General features: G+C 52.0%; 1 protein-coding gene across 4 annotated transcripts in view; it reads right to left on the bottom strand.

Annotated features, from left to right (window-relative positions):
* DLG5 (discs large MAGUK scaffold protein 5) overlaps positions 1-21,213 on the bottom strand; it is a 148,804-nt gene that overhangs the window by 2,058 nt on the left and 125,533 nt on the right. For all 4 annotated transcript variants that reach the window (XM_015456126.3, XM_005565351.3, XM_015456127.3 and 1 more), the window contains 11 exons: positions 19,521-19,683; positions 19,212-19,345; positions 18,368-18,508; positions 16,960-17,143; positions 15,210-15,358; positions 14,183-14,353; positions 13,098-13,294; positions 3,589-3,732; positions 3,201-3,328; positions 1,964-2,073; positions 1,128-1,237 (listed from right to left, as the gene is read on the bottom strand). In XM_015456126.3, coding sequence (XP_015311612.1) covers positions 1,128-1,237; positions 1,964-2,073; positions 3,201-3,328; positions 3,589-3,732; positions 13,098-13,294; positions 14,183-14,353; positions 15,210-15,358; positions 16,960-17,143; positions 18,368-18,508; positions 19,212-19,345; positions 19,521-19,683 — 1,631 coding nt within the window. The remainder of the gene's footprint in view (positions 1-1,127; positions 1,238-1,963; positions 2,074-3,200; positions 3,329-3,588; positions 3,733-13,097; positions 13,295-14,182; positions 14,354-15,209; positions 15,359-16,959; positions 17,144-18,367; positions 18,509-19,211; positions 19,346-19,520; positions 19,684-21,213) is intronic.

Here is a 21,213-nt window from a genome sequence, read left to right as displayed (position 1 = left end):
TAATCGTTAGCAGGATTCTGCAGGAAACGACCAGTTTAAGGAGCCAGACAGCTCATGGCCAAGAGGAGAGTCACAGCACGATGATGACTCCAACTCGGGCCAGCTCTGTACTATAGGAGTTTGACGCTGGGGTCTATAGACAGCAGGCCAGGGGAACTCCAGTGTGCTCCACAGAACAGCACCTGGACACAAACCAAGCCCCCACTGCAACAAGCCACGCTCAGAAACTGACAGTGAGTGTTTAGAAATGGGACGTTTCTAACGGAGTGCTATGGAAACGGGACGTCGTAATTTTATGTCTGTTGAATCTAACAAGAAAAAAATGGAGCTTACCTTTTCCAAGTTTTAGAGTTTTAAAATTTTCATCTCTCTAGGAATTGTCAGTGTATTTGGCTAAATACCAGTCTGTGAGGAATTGGAAATGAAAGTACACATATGCGCGCGCACACACAGGCATGCACACCTCCACATGCACATACCTACACACACATGGGCACCAAGTCCAGGTCCCCGGACTAGATCATAACACTCTCCACAATGCAATTAGAATCCCTGTCCCATCCTCTGTGACTGCAAATGCTAATACCCTGCAAATGACAGACTTTCCTCAAGAGGCTGAATGAAGGCCGGAAGGTGAAATAGAACCACACTTCATTGAGTTTGTTTCACTTTGAAGACCAGAGATGGTAAGGGGGCAGCAATTTTTTTTTTTGCCAAATCCCACTGCAAAACTGGCCTGCCCTGGAGGGTGCTAGGGACAGATGGGCCCCTAGCCACTGCTGGCACACTGGGGGCTGCTGCAGTCCCTGCCATGCCTGAGGACACTGTGGCTGCACTAAACGGCACCTGTGCTGCGAGACAGACCCACCACTGCACATGTGGAAACGAGTGGGCAAACCAGGCAGGACCTGAGGCCAAGATCAGTGAGCTTAACATTCAACCCGTGAGAATCCTGACACTGGCCAGGGGCTGCAATCTGAACACCTGACTTGTCAGCAACGTGCTCATGACGGCACTTGGGAGCATGTAGGCAGCACGGGCTTCTCCACAGCTATGAAAACTGTCTTGGGAAGCCTCTGCTTCCTTCCCTGCTGCCTGCTCCCCGCTCCAGGCCCACGCACACCTACCTGTGAAGTACCTGCTGTACTCCTGCTCAACCTTCTGCGCCGCCTCAAACTGCTCTTTGGAATGCCTCTGAGTCACCTTGTCCCTCAGGTAGATGGGGTCTCTCTGCTCCCTGTGGGAACAGCCCGACACCAGGCTGAGCACTGAGCCTCCTCCAGGCCCTCTTTCCTTCCTCTGTCCAGGCTAACAGGGGCCCCATCGAGGCAGGGGTAGGCTGTGGGGGGAGGCCCCACGTGCTCCCCACATAAAGTGCAGCAACAGTCTGCAGGCTGTGGGGGAGCTCTGGGCAGAGGGCGGAGGGAGGGCATCCCAGTGCATGCACTTGGAGCAGACGCACCAGCAGCCCCAGCACAAGTCCCAGAAGCTCAGCAGCACAGAAAGCCAAAATGGAGCATGGTCTTGGTGAGCCATTGGCCCAACCAGCACAGGAGCCGAAGCTCAGCGAAGGCAACAGCTCCTGAGTCATGAGCCAGCTCGGGGCTGAGTAGGACTCTGCCCAGGCCACCGGCTCCCCTGCTCCTAAGCAGCACGTAGAGAGGAAAGGGGGCTGGGGCAGGAGGGGAGCTGCGCAGACCAAGCTGGCCATGCCCAAGGAACAGTGGCAGCACCCAAATGGCAGACGGGCGTGGGGAAGGGGCTGCGCTTGGCTGACACCACCTCTGAGTGGGGGACAGGGCCGAGAGGTAAGGGTCATTTTCTACATGTGCTACCTATTTCAAGACCCTCGGCCCATCTCTCATTCCTCAACCCCCCACCCCAACACACCCTGCTCCCCACTTGGGCTCCCAGCCATAGCTGTGACAAGGCCCCGGCGGAGCCCAGGGGGCCAGTCACTTACTTGACATGCTTGGCGCTCTTGTAGTGGATGAAGATGACAATGGGGTAGATGTGCATGTGGTGCAGCCGCTCGATGGCGTGGGGAGCGATGTCCAGGAGGCAGTGTCGGTTCTGGGGGTAGGGGGTGCAGAGTGAGCCCTGGGGGGCAGGGAGGGGCAGCCAGCGCCCTCTCCTGCCACCAGCAGGACCCACCTCACCTCACAGAGCTCTACCCACAAACAAGGCAGTAAAGCCACACGGTGCACCGTGGGGAAACCGTACCCAGGAAACTCCCAACAAACCCCACTCGCTGTGATGAAGGCCAAGGATGGCAGCCAGGGCTGGTGGGGCCCGGTGGGGGGTGGCCAGCCCAACTCCAAACTTCCTTTCCCGCCTTTGCCCAGATACAGGGACTTTCTGAAAGCCCTGCCCCACCCTGGCCTCTGAAGCATTATTTTTGCCAGACTGAGCGAATGAAGAGCCAGAGTCTGGTGAGCCTTTATGTGGCTGGGACTGAAGTACGTCTGTCGTCCCAGGCCTCCAGGTGGAGTGCAGGCCCGTGCACTCCCCACCCCCAGATGCTCCTCCAGGGCATTCCCCCCACTAGAGCTCGCCCACTTTCAGCAGTGAGAAGCCAACACCTTCATCTCACAGAGAAGGAAAGCAAAGCCCAGCGAGCAAGCTGAGCAGCCTGGAGAAATGCAGCCCAAGGAGCGGCCATGTCCTCCGACTCTGAGTGTGTGCTCCGCCAGCACTCCCCACAGATGTCCCTGCCCTCATGTTGCCTAGGATGTTCGAAGGCACCAAAAGACATAGCCCTTTTAGGGGCAGGGACCCTGAGGGAAGGTACGTTCCTGTCCCCAGAAGGTGCATGTGAAATTGTTCGGCACATGCATTTGGGGACCCCGTTCTGGAATGCTCTGCAAGAGGCCTTTCTACAGAGCTCAATACTCTCATCAGAGATGAGACTCCCCACCACCCACCAGAGAGGGAGACGGGCGGCATGCACACAGGGCAACTTCTCCACCCCCGCCAAGGGACGTGCCTGCAGCTCCTCCACCCCCGCCAAGGGATGTGCTTGCAGAAACACACAGCAGCCATGAGGGCAAGCCCAGGCGCAGATGAACTCAGACTAACACAACACGGTGGGCTTAAGGTCTGAGAGCCGCTGGGGCAGAGGATCACGGACCAGGGGCCCAGACCTGTGCACAGGGGGTCTAATACTGGATGCCTAACCCTCAGACTGAAGCCCTGGGTACCTTTTCTGTGATCTCCTTTATTGACGCCACAGTGGTCACATCGAAATGGCCGCTTCTCCGCTTATAGTCGACAAACAGGCAATCTTTGACACCCCGCTCAATGGCCTGCTGGGAGGCCTTCATCACCTCTGCAAAGCACAGACACAGGAATCAGGGAGCCCCAGGCCCTGCTGAGCCCCAGCAGAGGGAGCAGGGGAAGAATACTGCTCAGCAGCTGTCAGTACCCAGTCCTGCCATGCATGAATCTGACCCACGTCAGGAGGCTCTGAAATACTGCGAAATCCGCCCCCCAGTGCTGCCGCCCATTGTGCACAGCTGGGCAGGCAGGCGCACAGGGACATAGAGACAAACAACCCAGTAGGCATAGAGGATGCCCCATGCCCCTTACCAAGGGGACATCTGCAGAACTTGCCAGGCGCCTCATTCACCAGCATCTCTTTCACCACGTCCAGCAAAGGCCCCAGAATCAGGACAGGCCTCAGAGCGGCACAGTCCACCTTCTGGACCCGCTGATAGGCCAGGCTCACCGAATCTGAGGGAGAGAGAGCAGCAGCGTCACAGACCCAGCGTGGAGTGGAGGACCTGAGTGGGGCTGGGGTACCCCGCTCCCCGACCTTGCCCACTCTGGTTTGCCTGGGACTCCCCCAGCTTCAGCACTGAAAATCTCATGTCCCAGGTACACCTGGGCATCGTCACCCCTGGAGTCCAGCATGAGCACCCCCCACGCCCTCTGTGAACACCAGAGGCAGCTGGTCTCAACCACTCATCCCAGAGCTTCCTTCGGCTCTGATTTTTCCTCGTGGGTCCACACCTGCTTCCCCTGCCCCATCTCCATTCTCCTCTGCTCTCTGGCAAGGCAACCTCTGGGGTTTGGCAGGAGAGCTCCCACTCCCCAGGAAGGTGTGGTCAGTGTAACCCAGACCTGCCCAGTGAGAGAGGTGAGGCCTCCCCCATCTGCACGGCTAGAACGCATGAGTGCTGTGAGCCAGCTCTGGCCATGCAGTTGAGGATAACCCTTAAGAAATAGAAGAGTCACAAGATGGGACCTGGGTCCTGGATGATCCTCAGAACACAACTGCCTCTCCCACATCACCCACAGCTCAGGCTTATAAATGACAGAGAAATAAACTGCCCATCATGCTTAAGCCACTGTTACTTGGTTTCAGTTAAAGCAGTCAAACCAATATCCTAGTTGATACATGCAGTAAACCTCCCCTTGCACCAAATGAATAAAGTCTTTGCAGGGAGAACACGGTCTAAAACCCAGCAAGCATCTTCCTGGCATCTCCCTGGTATAAGTCACCGTGCTGGCATGTCAGAAACATAATAAAGAATAGAACACAGAGTTCCTGCCATTAAAAAGGGCACGCTTTAACTAGAGTCACAACAGAGCAACACATGAACAGCAAGACAGCACGCAAGAGCTGCCTGGCAATTCCAGGAGTGACAGGCTTCAGTAGACACTGTGGCTGATGGCCGGGCGCGGTGGCTCAAGCCTGTAATCCCAGCACTTTGGGAGGCCGAGGCGGGTGGATCACAAGGTCAGGAGATCGAGACCACAGTGAAACCCCGTCTCTACTAAAAATACAAAAAATTAGCCGGGCGCGGTGGCGGGCGCCTGTAGTCCCAGCTACTCAGGAGGCTGAGGCAGGAGAATGGCGGGAACCCGGGAGGCGGAGCTTGCAGTGAGCCGAGATCGCACCACTGCACTCCAGCCTGGGCAACAGCGTGAGACTCCGTCTCAAAAAAAAAAAAAAAAAAAAAACATAAAAAGACACTGTGGCTGGATGACAGGGTGAAGAGACCACTTGAGCAGGCCCAGGAGGCAAGTGGGATGAGAGCGGTGTCTCCAGAAAGAGCAGGGCAAGAGGGTAAGTATGGAGGTGACAGGGAGGGCAGAGCACAAGATGGCAGCAGGCTTGGGAGGAACGGTCCATGAGAGGCTCGGCCTGGAGGGATCTGTACGCATATGCAGAGCAAGGAGTGACTGCAGAGTAGGCACAGGGACCAGGAGGCAGAGGTCTCAGGAGAACACAAGCACAGTGCCAGCTGCAGCAGCAGGCTCCATGAAGACCAACCTGTGGGCAAACTCAGGGGGAATAAGTCAAGTCTCTCCTCTTCCCTTGCCCTGTCCCCACGTGTGTTTTTAGAAGTGATCTCTGCTGGGAGTGGTGGCTCACGTCGGTAATCCCAGCACTTTGGGAGGCTGAGGCACGTGGATCGCTTGAGGTCAGGAGTTTGAGACCAGCCCGGCCAATATGGCAAGACCCCATCTCTACTAAAAATACAAAAATTAGCTGGGTATGGTGGCGTGCGCCTGTAGTCCCAGCCACTTGGGAGGCTGAAGCACAACAATCACTTGAACCCAGGAGGCGGAGGTTGCAGTGAGCTGAGACTGCACCACTGTACTCCAGCCTGGGCAACAGAGCAAGACTAGAGCTCAATAAAAATAAATAAATAAATAATAAATAAATAATAAAACTGATCATTATCCACATACATCCATACAGTCTTTTACACAGCATTGCCTAACCTGGTGACCAGCAGCTCTGTTGTTTAAAACTGGAGGGTTTGGTGGTCACATTCACCACCTTGGAACCCCATGTGGTTCTGAGTGAAGGTTCCCAGGAGGAGTCAGGGGACAAAGAACTTCCTCCGAGAGGAGTTTACACAAACAAATCCTTTCTGTAACAAATCCGAACCTCATGGATAAGGCCAGCAACTCCTCTCTGATATTCCTTCCCCAACCCCAGTCCCCACCGGCCCACTTGAAGGTAACCACTATTATGAGCTGGAAGTGTACCCTAGTTCTCATAAACTGACTTTTATATGCTAAAGGAAACCTGAAATATACATTGTTTAAGTGTGTCTGTGGATATTTTGTAACTCGCTCCTTGTCTGGGGCTGTGTTTCTGGGAGGCATCCCTGGTGATTCCTGGTGGGCCTCTCTACTCCTTTTGGGCATGCCATGAACACTTCCTCTGCATCGACTTATCCACTTCCTTGTTGATGTACACTATGTCACCGTTCCCTCCATTTACTGGTATAAGAATCATATTCTCAAATTATGGCACAGTCGCTGTAGGGTAGAATTCAATATAGTGCTTAAAAGAATGGTTTGGAAGAATATTACTGATATGGGAGATGCTAACAATATGATAGTGGAATTATCTGGATGAAAATGGCATAATGCAGTGTAATCTCAGTTTTGTTGTATTAAGTAAAAAACTGGAAAGAAATACATTAAAATGTTAATGGTTAAAAAAATCATATTCTCCCTTACTGACTATTAACATTCCACATTGTGGGGTACCAATTTAGGAGATTCCCGTTCCTCCCTGACAATCTTGTTTGTCAGAGGTCCTCACAATTACAGAATCGTAAGACTAGACAGCATCTTATGAGTCACTGACTCCAACTGGAGAAGAAAACCAGCCTATCCAAGGTTACAGCTGATCAGGGCACAGCAAAGGCATGGTCTTGGGGGTTCCAACCTTAGACCATACTGCAATGGCTTTCTTTAAAAGGTGCTGTGGACTGAACTGTGTCCCCTCAACATTTATATGCTGAAGCCCTAAGTCCCAAAGTGACTACATTTGGAGGCGGAGTCTTCAGGAGGTAAGTTAAATGAGGTCAGAAGAGTAGGGCCCTAATCTGATGGAACTGTGGCTTTTTAAGAGGAAGAGACACCAGAGATCAATCTCTCTGTCTCCAACATGTGAGGACACAGCAAGGAGGCAGCCGCATACAAGGCAGCATGAGAACCCTCACCAGAACCAACCACACTGGCACCCAGGTCTCGGATTTCCAACCTCAAGAACTGGGAGAAAATGAATTCTTGTGATTTAAGTCACCTAGTCTGTGGTATTGGTTTTTTGGGTTTTTTTGTTTGTTTGTTTTTGAGATATGCTCTTGCTGAAGTGGGTGGCACAATCATAGCTCATTGCAGCACTGAACTCCTGGGCTTAGGTCATCCTCCAGCCCCAGCCTCCTAAGCAGCTGGGACTACAGGCACACGCCACCACGCTTGATTAGTTTTTTAAAGTTTTTGTAGAGATGGGAGTCTTGCCATGTTGCCCAGGCTGGTCTCGAACTCCTGGGCTCAAACAATCCTCTCGCCTCAGCCTCCCAAAGTGCTGGGATTACAGGTGTCAGCCATCGTGCCTGGCCTGTGGTATTTGGTTATGGCAGCCCTAGCAGACTAAGAAAAAGGAAAACCAGTCCTCCATATATTCCTGAGACACTCCCGCACAAGCCCCTAAAGGGGCAAGCATAAAGACATGCAGTGTCCTCTGGGCGGTGGAGAGTTGAGTCCACTTAGGAGACCATTGTGGGTGGGTGCACAATCAGCAGGGTTATGGGATGTACCAGGGATGCTATGTGGCAGCTGGAAGCAATAAACTAAAGCAGGAATTCAAAACCCACTGTGCATTAGAATTACCTGGGGTAACTTTTAAACTACTACATAGGTATTACTACTCCCAGGTATAATGGAACAGCTTGCATCATCCCTTGGAGAACAACTAGAAAATCTGGGTAAAAAATGAGAAATATCTTTTTGAAGGCATCGTAGAGTGGCAGAGACAAACAGGATTTGAGATGCCAAGATCCTGGAGAGAAGGAAATTGGAGTAGTAGAAGCTGACATTCTGCAGGCCTTTCCCCCTTCAAAGCAACTAGAGACTTCTAAAGTGAGAGTGAGGGGCAGAGAACCCAGGCAGAGGGCCGCTGCTGAGGGCTGAGAACACAGGCAGAGGGCCGCTGTTGAGGGCTGAGAACCCGGGCAGAGGGCCGCTAAGGACTGAGAACCCACAAAAAGTTTCTGAAAATCTCCAAAGCAGGTGAGATCGAAACGGAGTTCAGGGCTACCACGACCTGATGGGTCATGATTCCAGAGGAAGGGAAGGGCAAAGAACTAAGTCTGATATCAGAGGTTTTCCCTTAAAACTATTTGCCAAATTCTTAAGCTGTGAAAAGCAAGAAGCTAAGCATCTAAGAAAGTCACTGAGACACTGAGCAGAGTAGAGTGTTCCATGGCCTCCCAGTGCTGAAGAGTGAGAAACTGGAAGTCAAGGCTCCCTAGTGAGGAGCGGCACTAAGGAACACCCCAGGCTGGGACCACCGGTGGGCCGCCCCCTAGGGTCAGGGTGAACCACCAGCTGCACAAAAGCTGCAACCCATCCTGAGGTCAGCTGAGCCGGTGGCTGGATCGAGGTGATCTGCGAGCAGCGGCTATCTCCAGAGCAGAGGGCAGACCCTCTCTGGAGGCCAGCAACATCACTCAGAGCCCCGAAAATCCCCTAAACATAACTTCTGACATCTCAATAAACAATAACCAGGCATATCATGGGGCAGGACCAAGAAAAACAAAGACCACAGAAAGAGACTCAGGGATGACCACACATGACAGTTACCAAACGCGGTCTTTAAAAACATATGACTAAAGTATTTAAGAGGACAGATGACAAGAGGGAAAGTCTCGGCAGAGAATTAAAGCCTGGTAAAAAAGAACCAAGTAGAAACTCTAGAGTGATAAATAAAATACAATTTCTGAAAGTAAGAACATAATGGATGCAACAGAAGAGTGGAATAATAAACATGAAAAAAGGTGACTAAAAAACAACCAGGCTGGCTGAATCATGGCGAGAAAGAAAGAAGTGGAAAATACAGGAGAAAAAGAGCCCAGAAGATAGGACACAGACATGGTATGGTCGAAGACTGAAAACCCCGAGGAGAGGCAAGGTCAGCACAGAAGCAGTATGAAAGAAACTGCAGCCAGGAATCTCCAAAACCGACCACACCACCAAGCTATAGATGTAAAAAGCGCTAAGAACCTTCTGAGCAGGATAAACACAAAGAAAACCACACAGTGGAAGCATGGTATGGTAAGAAATTAAGAAATTTCTTTCTGAGAAAGAAAGGCAGAGAAAACCCTACCCACCCATGGTGGTGGACGGGTGGTGGCACTGCCTTCAGCACTGAGCCTGCAAGGATGACTTCTCACCTGCAATGAGCATGGCAGGCTGACAAGGGTCCCCCAAAGACTGATTCACGTCCTAAGCCCCAGATCCCATGAGCATTACCTTATGCAACAAAAGAAGCAATGATTCAGTTAAAGGCCTTGGGAGGAGGGGCTTTTCCTGGAGTATCTGGGTAGGTGGGTCCTAAATAAAACCCCATGGGTCCTCTGAGAGGCAGAGGGAGTTGACAGACAGACCCACGTGGAACAGGAGGTGACGTGAAGACGGAGCGGATGAAATTTGAAGGTGACAGTGATGTGGCCACAGCAAAGGCTTGGTGGCAGCCACTAGAAGCTGGCAGGGGCAAGGAACAGGCTCTCTCCTCAAGCCCCGAGGGAGCGAAGGCTGGCCAAAAATTTGACTGACCCAGTGGTCCTGAGTGTGGACTTCTGGCCTCCGGAACTGGGAGGATAAACCCATGTGTTTGAAGCCACACACAGTCTGTGGTAATTGGGTACAGCAGCCACGGGAAACTACTACACAAAGAGAGCCATGGACCAGGAATGGTATCTTTAAAGCATCCAAGTAAAACATCCACCAATCTAAAATTCTATATCCAGTGAAAATCTCCAAAAACGATATTAAAATGGACATTTTCAGACACAAACACTGACAGGATGTGTCACCAACAAACCTGCATTATAAGAAAAACATTTCTGCGAGTTGTTTAGCAGAAAGAAAACAAAGTAAGAAAGAAGCACAAAACTGCAGGAAGGAATGAGGAGCAATGGAAATGTAAAAGGCAAAAACTGATGAATAACTGATGTGCAAATGGATAGACTGAGTCGGAGTTAAAGTAGCTGTAGAATTAAAATGAGAAAAGTATGGCCGGGCACAGTGCCTTGTGCCTGTAATCCCAGAACTTTGGGAGGCTGAGGTGGGCGGCTCACTGAGGTCAGGAGTTTCAAGACCAGCCTGGCCAACATGGTAAAACCCCATCTTTACTAAAAATACAAAAATTAACCACATGTGGTGACAGGTGCCTGTAATCCCAGCCACTTGGCAGGCTGAGGCAGGAAAATTGCTTGAGCCTGGGAGGCGGAGGTTGCAGTGAGCCGAGATCTCACCACTGCACTCCAGCCTGGGTGACAGAGTGAGATTCTGCCTCAAAAACTAAAATAATAATAAAATAAAATGAGAATAGTATCAAAGCTAGAAAAGAGACAAATGGAGTTAGTGGTTTCCTGTTTTACAATTATCAGGGAAGTAGTCAAAGCAATGATTTCTCCTAGCAGTAAGTCAAAGGTGCACGCTGTGACATCTAGTTTAACCCCCAAAAGAATAAAATAGAAACAACACTAGTAGATGTGAAAGGATAATAGTAGATGGTATAGGGGCAGAATAAAACAAACACATGATTAATTTTTAAAAAGCAAGAAGGAAGGGACAAACATAGATGAGGTAGAATGAATAGAAAACAAATAGTAAGATGGCAAATGTCTACTTTATGTAATAGGGTAAATACTCCTGATGAAACAATCAAGATTGTCACAAAGGTGTTCAGATTGTGGAAATTCCTCACGCTGCTCACTTTTCTGTAAATGAATGTGTGCGTTGCTGTATGTATGTTACACTTGGATAAAGTTTTTAAAAAGACACATTGCCACAGTGGATTTAAAAAGTCCCACATGCTGCTTACAAGGGATATTTAAATATAAAGTGACAGATAAATTTGAAGTAAAAGAAAAAGATAAACTGTGCCAAAGATAACCAAAAGAAAACTGGTAATGTCAATAAAAATATCACATAAAATAGACTTTCAGCAAGAAACACTCCTGGAGATCAAGAAGGGCATTTTATAATGATAAAAAGGTCAATTTACCAGGAAGGTATAACAATGCAAAAGGTGTATGTACCTCATGACAACTTCAAGATATGTACTGAAAAAGACCTGAAGAGCTAAAAGGAAGAATAGACAAAGGGCTATTTTTCAAAGACGCTAACACCACTGGACAAATGCCAAATATACCGGAAATGGCACCTGCAGAGAAAGGAGCAGAGGGCACAAGAGTGGAGACCAAAGAGAGTGAAGGAAAACCAAAAAGCAAAATAAGAGAGAAACCTTGCCTTGAATAACAGGTTGGCAATTTTTATTTCTTTATTTATTTATTTATTTTATTTTATTTTTTTGAGACAGGGTCTCACTCTGTTGCCGGGGCTAGAGTGCAGTAGCATGATCACAGCTCACTGCAGCTTTGACCCCCCAGGCTGAAGCAATCTTCCTGCCTCAGCCTCTTCAGTAGCTGGAACTACAGGCATGAGCCACCACACCAGGCTAATTTTTGTATTTTTTTTAGTAGAGATAGGGTTTCACCATGTTGGCTAGGCTGGTCTTGAACTCCCTGCCTCAAGTGATCCACCCACCTCAGCCTCCCAAAGTGCTGGGATTACAGGTGTGTGCCACCATGCCTGGCCTAAACTTTTTCTATAAGGGGCAAGATAGTAAATACTTTAGGCTTTGAAGGCAAAACGGCAAAATTAAGCAACTGTTAGCAGCAAAGGGCTAACAGATTTTTTACATCTTACATTTTAAAAAGTGTAAAAACCCATGTTTAGCTCACAGACCATCTAAAAATAGGCAGTGGTCCAGACTCAGTCCATGGCCAATAGTTTGCCAACCCTTGTCCCAGCTGATAGTGACAGGGGGCCATGAACTACAGTGTGATCCACTCAACTCCCTAGGCCTAAGGTCTTCATTGTGAAAAGGGAAGGGAGGGAGGGAGGCAGCCAGCTGCCCTACACTCTGCTGCTCACTGCCACCCCCATACCTGATTGCCAGGGAGGGTATGTTCTAGGACAGTAGACACACACCAGGGCCCTGGGTGCCACGTTCCTAACGACCTCTTGCTTTAAAGGACAAATGCATCCTTTCCACAAGGACTGTTTACTAGGGGATGTCTGACATCTCCTATTACTCAACTCCAGCCCAGGATTAGCATCTTGCCCCAGAAGTATCATATAAGAGTTGTTAATGAACAGAGGACTGAGGCCAGAAATGCAGACGTTCTGCAGAAACCGATGGCTCTTGGTCACTACCAAGCAGCCTGTAATAACCTAAAAACAAATGGCAAGCAAGGCACTCAGCAGAGATTGCTTTCTGCCTACCCAATAGCCATCCCTCCATTCTTCCTTAGTAACTGAACCTCGTACTGAGGCCAGCAATACACCCAGCTGAAACATGCCTTTTCTTCTTGTTTTAATTATTATTTTTTGAGACAGGATCTTGCTCTGTCACCCAGGCTAGAGTACAATGGAACGATCTTGGCTCACTGCAACCTCCGCCTCCTGGGTTCAGGCGATTTTCCTGCCTCAGTCTCCCAAGTAGCTGGGATTACAGGCGCATGCCACCACACCTGGCTAATTTTTGTATTTTTAGTAGAGACAGGGTTTCACCACGTTGGCCAGGCTGGTCTCGAACTCCCGACTTCAGGTGATCCACCCACCTCGGCCTCCCGAAGTGCTGGGATTAAAGGTGTGAGCTACTGTGCCTGGCCAAAACATGCCTTTTTGACCTCTCTTGCACATGTGAGCGGACAATGAGATGTAAGTCGAAGTCACAGGTTAGGGCTTCCAGACAGCTGCTGAAAGAGGCACGCTCAGCTGAGGCACACTTCTGCCTTACCCCTTCCTTCCTCCCGCTGCCTGAAACAGGGGTGTGCTGGTTGCACTGACAGGCAGTGACCGGGAGGATAGAAGCCACACCCCATAGATGTGGCTCTGAAGATGGCAGCACCCCCAACCAAGCCGGACACACACCTTCAGACTTGTGCACAATGCAAAGTAAGCCTCTCTTTTCTTTAAGTCCCAGTTGTGGAGCTCCTGGATCCACAGCAAACCCCATCTGGAGAGCCCACTGGAAAATGAGCTCGGCCACTTGCCTTCAAAGAGTGGAATGGAGTCATTGGAAAAGGCATCCAAGGAGAGTAGGTCTTTCCCATCCTTGGATCCGCTGCGTTTGTGCTTGTGTTTCCTCCGAAAAAAGGACCGGCGTGCAGCCGCCGACAGTGTCTTTGTGGCGCTATTATCATCTTTGACTTCAGACATGCTGAGCCTCCTGGAGAATTCTTGGTCCATCCTGTGGCACAGGGGACAATGCTGGGCAGGGCCATCGAGACCCTGCTGCCTTACCCTACCCGACCTTCCTGGTGAGAAAAGCAAGGGTGGGCCAGGCACCAGGCTCCCCCTACACTCCTTGGCAGGTCTCAAGGCTACATCTCCTCCCATGCCCCTGGGACCCCTCGGTACATCCTGTGGGGCAACACGAACACCAGCACCAGGGCAAGCTCTCAGAGCAGGTGATTTTTTCTACTACAGCATATTCAGCTCAGTGTCAAAAAGAACTGCTAGCACAGCCTTCACTTGGCGACGAGTTACACTTCCTGCCATAGAAGGGAAATGATGCAGGGATGCAGGCTGCCTCGAAAACATGCTCAGTGACGAGCCAGACAAAAGGCTACACTATGCAATCCCATCCACACAGGAGTCCAGACAGGGAAACCCGTGGGTATCAGAAGTGAAGTAGTGGCTGCCTAGGGCTGAGGGCTGGGTGGGAGGACAGTAGGATAAGCAGCTGACAGCTAATGGGTCTGGGGTTTGTTTGAGGTGATGGAAATGCTCTAAAATTAACTGTGGTGTCGGCTGCACACACCTATGAATATGCTGAAAACCACTGAATGGTACACTGTGAGGGAGCAGCAAGGCGTAAGTATCTCCATAAATCCATTTTTCTAAAACAAGTAACGCCTCCTGACCCACCACTGTGCTCCATGCAGCACTGACTCACACTAGGAGCAGCTTTTTAGACCAGCACTTTTGTCAAAACGTAGAGAGCAGAAGCTAGGATGAGAAGCAGAATCCCTCCTCTGGCAGCCCTGGCCCCAGCCCCCTCCCATGGGACAGCTCCACGGCTGGTGGCCCTCAGCGACCCCTGCCCCACCCGGCCCCAGACCCAGAGAACACTTACACATATTTGCTGGGAATCTGCCCACGCTGGATCTTCTGGGCATTCTCGTCCAGCTGCCAAGCCATCCAGGACCCAAACGTGCCCTGGGGCAAGGTGTCATCCACGTAGAGAATGTCATCCTTCTTAAAGCTCAGCTCATGCTCCACATCTGCCAGCCGGTCGTACAGGGCCCTGGACCACAGCACAGAGGGAACATGATCAGGCGGCTCTGGCCACCGAGGACAAACAAGGTGCCTTCTGTGGCCAGGCCCCTAAGGCTGATATTCTGCTTTGAGCTATCTCCAAACTTGATCAGGAACCTCCGAGGTGGTGATTCTCAAAGTGGGGAGCCCTGTGTTTTACATAAAGGGACAAAGACTGCCTTTGCTCCCCTAACACTGAGGGCACATCCCCATCAGAAAGAACTCGCCAAGATCTGAGGCCATAACTTCCCTTTCCAGGTGGCCTTTCCCAGTTGCCTCCCTCCTCGAAGCCCAGGCCCCTGGTTCCCACAGACTGGAATCTCCCTAGGATGGAAACATGTCATCTCCTACCCTAGAGACAGGGAGTTGTACCGCATCAGTGTTCTCATGCTTTCTGTGATCTCGGATCTTAGGAAATGAGAAGAAAGCTCTGAGCTCCTCCTAGAAAGCCTGCTGCCATCCCTAAATGCCCACAGCATTTCATACAGTAGTAAGGGCACTGAAGATGCCTGGAAGTCCACACACACTGCAGAGGGATCTGCAAACCTGGCTTGGGGGACACCAGAAAAAAAGGAGCACAGCACACAGGAAAATGGGGCTTGACTGCCTCCAAATTCTCCAGGCCTTAAGCCCTAAAGGAGCCCACCTGTTTAAGCCCTAAAGGTTGTTCTAAGTCACAATCATCTCACCATAAATAAGTGTGCAGATTTGAGTGTCAAGGAATGATGATCATGGCCCCAGCCTTGTGGGGCAAAAAACAGACAGCCATTTACCAGGAAGAGAATCTCCAATGAAAGCCTGTCCTCTGTCCCCAAATCTCCCACTGATTCCCCAGCCACTGGTACCTGATGTAGAAGCTGTCGCCAGGCAGGCCCTTGGCCTTCGTGAACTCCTCGGGGCGGTACTGCACCTTCAGGCGGACGCCATCCCTGGGCTTCAGCATTTCCACGTAGACCTCCTCCACTGTCTTATTCCGCATGTCCAGGCTGCCATACTGCCAGGGATGGGGGTGGATGTGTCAGAAGGCAGAAGCCAGGGGACAGCATGGGCATTCGAGAGGGGCCAGTGCTGACCATATGGCAGAAATTCCACATCCCTCCTTAACTGAGACTCTGCCTGCCTCCCCTCTGCAGAAAGGGCTGAGTCTTCACGGTCTCCCCGGCCTCCAGCTCCCGTGCATGCTCCCTGGACATCAGGTCCTCTGCCAAGTGGCTGCTCTGCCCTTGACAGCTTATCCAGGAAAAACCCTGTTCTGGTGACCAACAAGTCTGGGCTTTTCAGAATAGGGCCCTTCCTCTTGCTGATGCTACCTGTGCTTTTATTTATTTATTTTTTGAAACAGGGTCTCCCCTCTGTCACACAGACTGAGTGCAGTAGTGCAATCACAGCTCACTGTAGCCCAGACCTCCTAAGCTCAAGTGATCCTCCCACCTCAGCCTCCAGAGTAGCTGGGACTACAGGCACACTCCACCATGCCTGGCTGAATTTTGTTTTGTTTTTTGTAAAGATAAGGTCTCACTATGTTGCCCAGGCTGGTCTTGAACTCCTGGGCTCAAGCAATTCTCCCACCTTGGCCTCCTAAAGTTCTGGGATTACAGGTGTGAGCCACCAAGCCCAGCCCAACTTGTGCCTTTATATTCTCACAAACCATCTCCCCCATGAGGCAGGAGACCACAGAGAAAAACCATCCTCTCTCATCAGAACAGTCCTGCAGCTACACCACCTGAGGGCAAGCACCTCCTGGTGCCCAGGGCCTGAGCCAAGGCTCTGCCCTCAGGTTCCCTCGATGGCCTACCTGGCTTCACAGGGACCTGCTCAAAGGGGCTTGGCAGAATTCTGGGTTTACAGGGATTAAAAATCAACCCTGGCCAGGCACAGTGGCTCACGCCTGTAATCCCTGTATTTTGGGAGGCCAAGGCAGGTGGATCACCTGAGGTCAGGAGTTTGAGACCAGCCTGTCCAATGTGATAAAACCCCGTCTCTACTAAAAATACAAAACAAAATTAGCTGGGCGTGTTGGTGCGCACCTGTAATCTCAGCTACTCAGGTGGCTGAGGCAGGAGAATCGCTTGAACCTGGGAGGCAGAAGTTGCAGTGAACCAAGATTGTGCCACTGTACTCCAGTGTGGGCAACAAGAGCAAAACTCCGTCTCAAAAAAAAAAATCAACCCTGAGGCTGGGCACGGTAGCTCATGCCTGTCATCATAGCACTTTGGAAGGCCAAGGCGGGCAGATCACTTGAGGTCAGGAGTTTGAGACCAGCCTGGGCAACATGGTGAAATCTGGTCTCTACTAAAAATATAAAAATTAGCTTGGTATTGTGGCACACGCCTGTAGTCCCAGCTACTCGGAAGGCTGAGGCAGAAGAACCGCTTGAACCTGGGAAGTGAAGGTTGCAGTGAGCCGAGATTGTGCCAGTGCAATCCAGTCTGAGCAACAGAGCAAGACTCTGCCTCAACAACAACAGAAGTCAGCCCTGACTGGCTCACCAGATGAGAGGCTGTACTCCTCTGTCTTTGGTGCCACCTGAGATGGCAGCAAGCCACCTGGGGCAGGTAGATGGAGGCCTGGCCTACTCAGCAGCTCAGAACTCACCTCCAGGATGAGGTCCCCTGGCACGAGGCCGTCAGGACCCTTGGCAGGACTGTCATCCTCCACCTCAGCCACAAACACCCCATGCAGGTTCCCACCACACAAGTGCACCCCAAGCTCCAGCTGGGACTTTTTGATGAAGACAACGCGTGGCTCCAGGGTCTTCTTGTTGGTATCTCCCGCGATCCTTTCAGGAAACAAAACAAAGTTCCTCAACTGTGCACAAGGAGGGAGGAGGCACAAAAAGACAAAGCAGTGGCCAGGGTCTTAATCGCTTTCTGCCTGCTTCCTGGGTTCTCAGAACCACAGGGGGCTGAGAGGTGGCCACCAGTTCTACTGGCTCGGCGTTCAGGGCAGGATGCTGAGGTGCACTGGAGATGAAGGCAAGACCCCAGGTCCAAAGTCAGTTGAATGGGGAGTCAAAACCCAGGCTCCAGGCCCGGCTATCAATCTCATGCCTTAGAGATCAGGATGGCCTCTCTCCCATGGGGATCACACCCATTTTCCTTAGTTCTTCCTAAGGAAAGGTAAAGTTGGCCTCACTGTCCAGAGCACAGCAATGCATTCAGCAAATGTCTACCAAGCAACTTCTATAGACCAAGGAACTGCTAACTCGTGAAGAGGAACCCCTTGCCATCAAGGCACTTACAATCAAGGGAGGGAAGCTGAAAGTAAGCTGCTGAACACATGGAGGGAGAGAGATGGGACAGCGATGGAAACAGATAAAGAGGGCTTCAGGGGAGATGCCAGCCTGGGAGGAAAACCTTGCAGCAGGTAAGTTCCCAGTGAAACTCTGGTATAGAGAATGCAGAGCTGGCCTCATTCTGTGAGATGCTGCCCAGGGCTTAGTGAAGGCCTCTCAGTGCTGGAGACACAGCTCTTCCTCCTCCTGAACTCTGCTGCTCCCTTGGCCTGGACTTGCCCACCCCTGGCTCTTGCCTGTCCTGAACATTTTAATCCAGCTGCCACCTCCCCTGCCACACTCCAGTGATCTTCCTGCGTGGCGGCCAGCAGTTTTGACTGTGCTGCACACTGTGCCCTGCACTGGTCTGCCACCTCGTTGAGGGAAGCACTGCTGTGGGTGGCCAGAGCCCAGGGCCTGGCGGGGTGACGACTGTGGGAATGTGTCCAAAGACAGACTCAGAAAGCGAGTGAATGAGAAAAGGAGAAGAGAAAGAGAAGATGCAGGGGAAAGAACAAGTCAATTAGAAAACAGGAGAAAAAGAGAAAGGAAAAGAGAGCAGGGAGGGAAAAAAGGAATGCTGTGCTCCCAGCCCAATTCCTGAAGACCTGGTGTGTGGCCTGCAGCATATGAGGCCAGCTGCCCAGTGCCCACGCCACTTGGAGAATGTGCTCAGCCCCACCCAGCCGAAGTGGACACAGGGAAGGCTCACAGCACACATCTGCTGACCTGGAGCTGCTCTGCTTGGCTGGGGGGGTGCTAGGCCCCTCGTCCTGCTCCATCAGTGGGTCAACGACAGAGGGATGCTCCGGGGTGGTGGTGCCGCTGCCCTGGAGAGTGGAGTGGGTACCGGCAGGGTCCAGGTGTGAGCTGGAGACGGAGGACAGGAGGGATAAGGAGCAGTATAAAGATACCCAGAGCCACCCCCGCTCCTGTGGCAACTAGGTCTGAGCTATAAATGGGGACCGGGTCACACAGCCCTGCACCCTGTGCCCTGAGCAGAACAGACACATTAGAAGCCTGGACCCATGACATCCACCCCAAAGCATCCACCTGTCCTCTCCCCTCCACCTGTCCTCAGCTCAGGGGCCCCCTCCAAAGGCATCTGGCCTCGGGGAGCTGTGCGCGTCCTGTCCCTTTTCCTCTGCCTGTGCATCCCATCTCTCCTGCTGAGCTTGTGACGCAGCACTGCCGGGCGTGCCTCCCCTTCTTTTCTGCCCTTCCACCCACAACTCAGGGGCAGATACAGACAGGTGTACAGCATCTGCTCCTGGACAGGGAGCCAAACACTTTGAGTGAGAATCCACCCCCTGGGCCACAGCTCCTGGCTACCACAGGCCGCTGCTGTTCAGGGGGACCACAGCCATCTGTTTTCACACCCCATTTCAGGAGAAGACAGCCTCTCTCTATATGCCCCTTTTCCAAAATCCAGGGCTGGTCAATTCTCTCTTTAGCAGCAGTAGGATCCTCAGAACTTGCAGCTGTCACCCTGAGTCCCCCTGCAATGAGTGGAGTGCTGCCACACCCACCTCTCCACCCCCAGCCCAGACGGCCCGGGGAGGCCCGCGCTCACCTGGACCGAGAGTGGCTGCTGAGCTGGTGCACGTGGGGGTTGTACTGGGCCAGGATGGTGATGGTATCACACTGCTGCCCGATGATGAGCCGCGCCTGCTGCTCCGTGGCGCTCCGCAGGTTTATGCCATTGAACTGGGGAAACATCAGGAGGGGCTCAGTGATGGAGTCGGGGCTCAGTGATGGAGTCGGGGCTGTGGACAGGGAGGAGGCCCTAGGGACTTGGGAGCACTGCGGTTCCCTAGGAGGAGGAGGGGGGAAGAAGGGCAGGTTTCCATGGGCGCCATGCAGGAGGGCAGCTCCCTCTCACCTCCAGTAACTGATCCCCGTACTCCAGGCCAGCCTGGTGAGCGATGCTCCCCACGGTCACCTTGGAGACATAGATGCCACCCTTCTCTCCACTCACGATGGAGATGCCCAGTGGCTCTGAGCCCTTCTGCACCTTCACGTGGCGTGGCTCCTCCACATAAGGCCTAAGGAAAAGTCAAAAGTTTCGGGGACTCAGGGTCAAACAACAGGGTTGGGGAGAGCCTGAGTTCTCCAATCAGGCAGTGCAGAAAGGGCCCCAAGCCTGGATGCTCCCATTGTGACACAGCTACATGGGGACACGGTGGGCCTACCCCTGTGTGACAAAGGACCACATTCCCACAGCCTCACGCAACACGAGCCAGCACACCCAGACACGCAACCACCCAGGCCAAAGACACAGAGAACGATCTGTGTGAACTATCAACACTGATACACGCAGATTTTCATTATGGGAGAGAAGCTGCCCCACAATATGCAATTACAAAAACTCCGGGGGGCTCGAGATGCCCTCCGAGGAAAAGAGATGGCTCTTGGGATGACATTCCATCCTGAGGGGGCAACAGAAAATAATCCATTTTTATGTTTACTGGCTACACAGAGTGATGCAAACTGGTCATGGAAATTAAGCCGCTGCAGACCCAAGCCTTTGTAAAGGGAGGAGGCAGCTAGGAGCAAGGTTGCAGTCATGCACTTGCTGCCCTGGGGCTGTCCAGTGTACCCAAGGGCACTGGGGCAGGGGCTCGGTGGGGAGCCTCTGGGCAAGCCAACCGCATGGTGGAAGGCCTGGGCCTGGTGGCCACGGGCAGCCTCAGAAGAGATCTGTGGTGGCAGAGACATCTGGAAGGTGACAAAGGTTAGAAAGAAGGGACGCTCAGAGGAGAAAGACAATCAGAGACACCTGGAACATAACGGAAAAGACAGTCGAGTGATGCGGAGCCTCCCGTCGGGACTTCATGCCGCCCAGGGCCTCATTCCTCCACGGTGTGGACACCTGAGCTTTTCCTCACAGGATAAAACCATATAGCCAAAGGCTGAGGGGGCCAGTCCAGGTCCCCTCTACAGCACATGGTCGGGATAGATTCCAGCAGGGAGGCACCTAAACCACCCCACCCCAGCCACCTGGAGGCAGAGCAGCTTCCCGATTGGCACTCTCAGCCTGCGGCCCTGTGGCCCAGCCCTCTTGGGAAGAGGAGATTAAAATTATTCTTGAGTTGTCCCTGCTTTATCCCACCCTCCAAAGTGTTCCCACTTCCCAAACTTGCCCACTCTAGAAGTCCTCCCTTGACCCTCCAGCTCAGACAGATCCACCCCAGCCTACACCCACAGTCCCTTTCGATGCAACACGGATTAGAGCCCCGTGCTGTGGACAGCTGCAGAGCCCTCAGCACACAGCCACCCCCAGATCACCCTCCTGCTCCAGCCTTAGATGATGAAACAGAGACCCAGAGCAGAAAGAGGTCCACCTCCATACAACAGGTGTTATCACAATAAAAGAGCAAGCGACTAAGTCACAGCAATAGCCACACGACAGAATGACGATCTGAAGCAGGTTCTCAGGTTCCAGCGACATGCAAAGATGTAAGGGACGCACCACGGGGTGGGGAGGCCCGATCGGCATCATTTTACTTATATTTATCTGCATCTGCATACACAAGTATGCGTAGATTTATGCACAAGGAGGCTTCTTACGCAGG

The sequence above is a fragment of the Macaca fascicularis genome, chromosome 9 (assembly GCF_037993035.2).
Source record: "Macaca fascicularis isolate 582-1 chromosome 9, T2T-MFA8v1.1".
NCBI lineage: Eukaryota > Metazoa > Chordata > Mammalia > Primates > Cercopithecidae > Macaca > Macaca fascicularis.
This window is presented reverse-complemented; position numbering and strand designations above follow the sequence as displayed.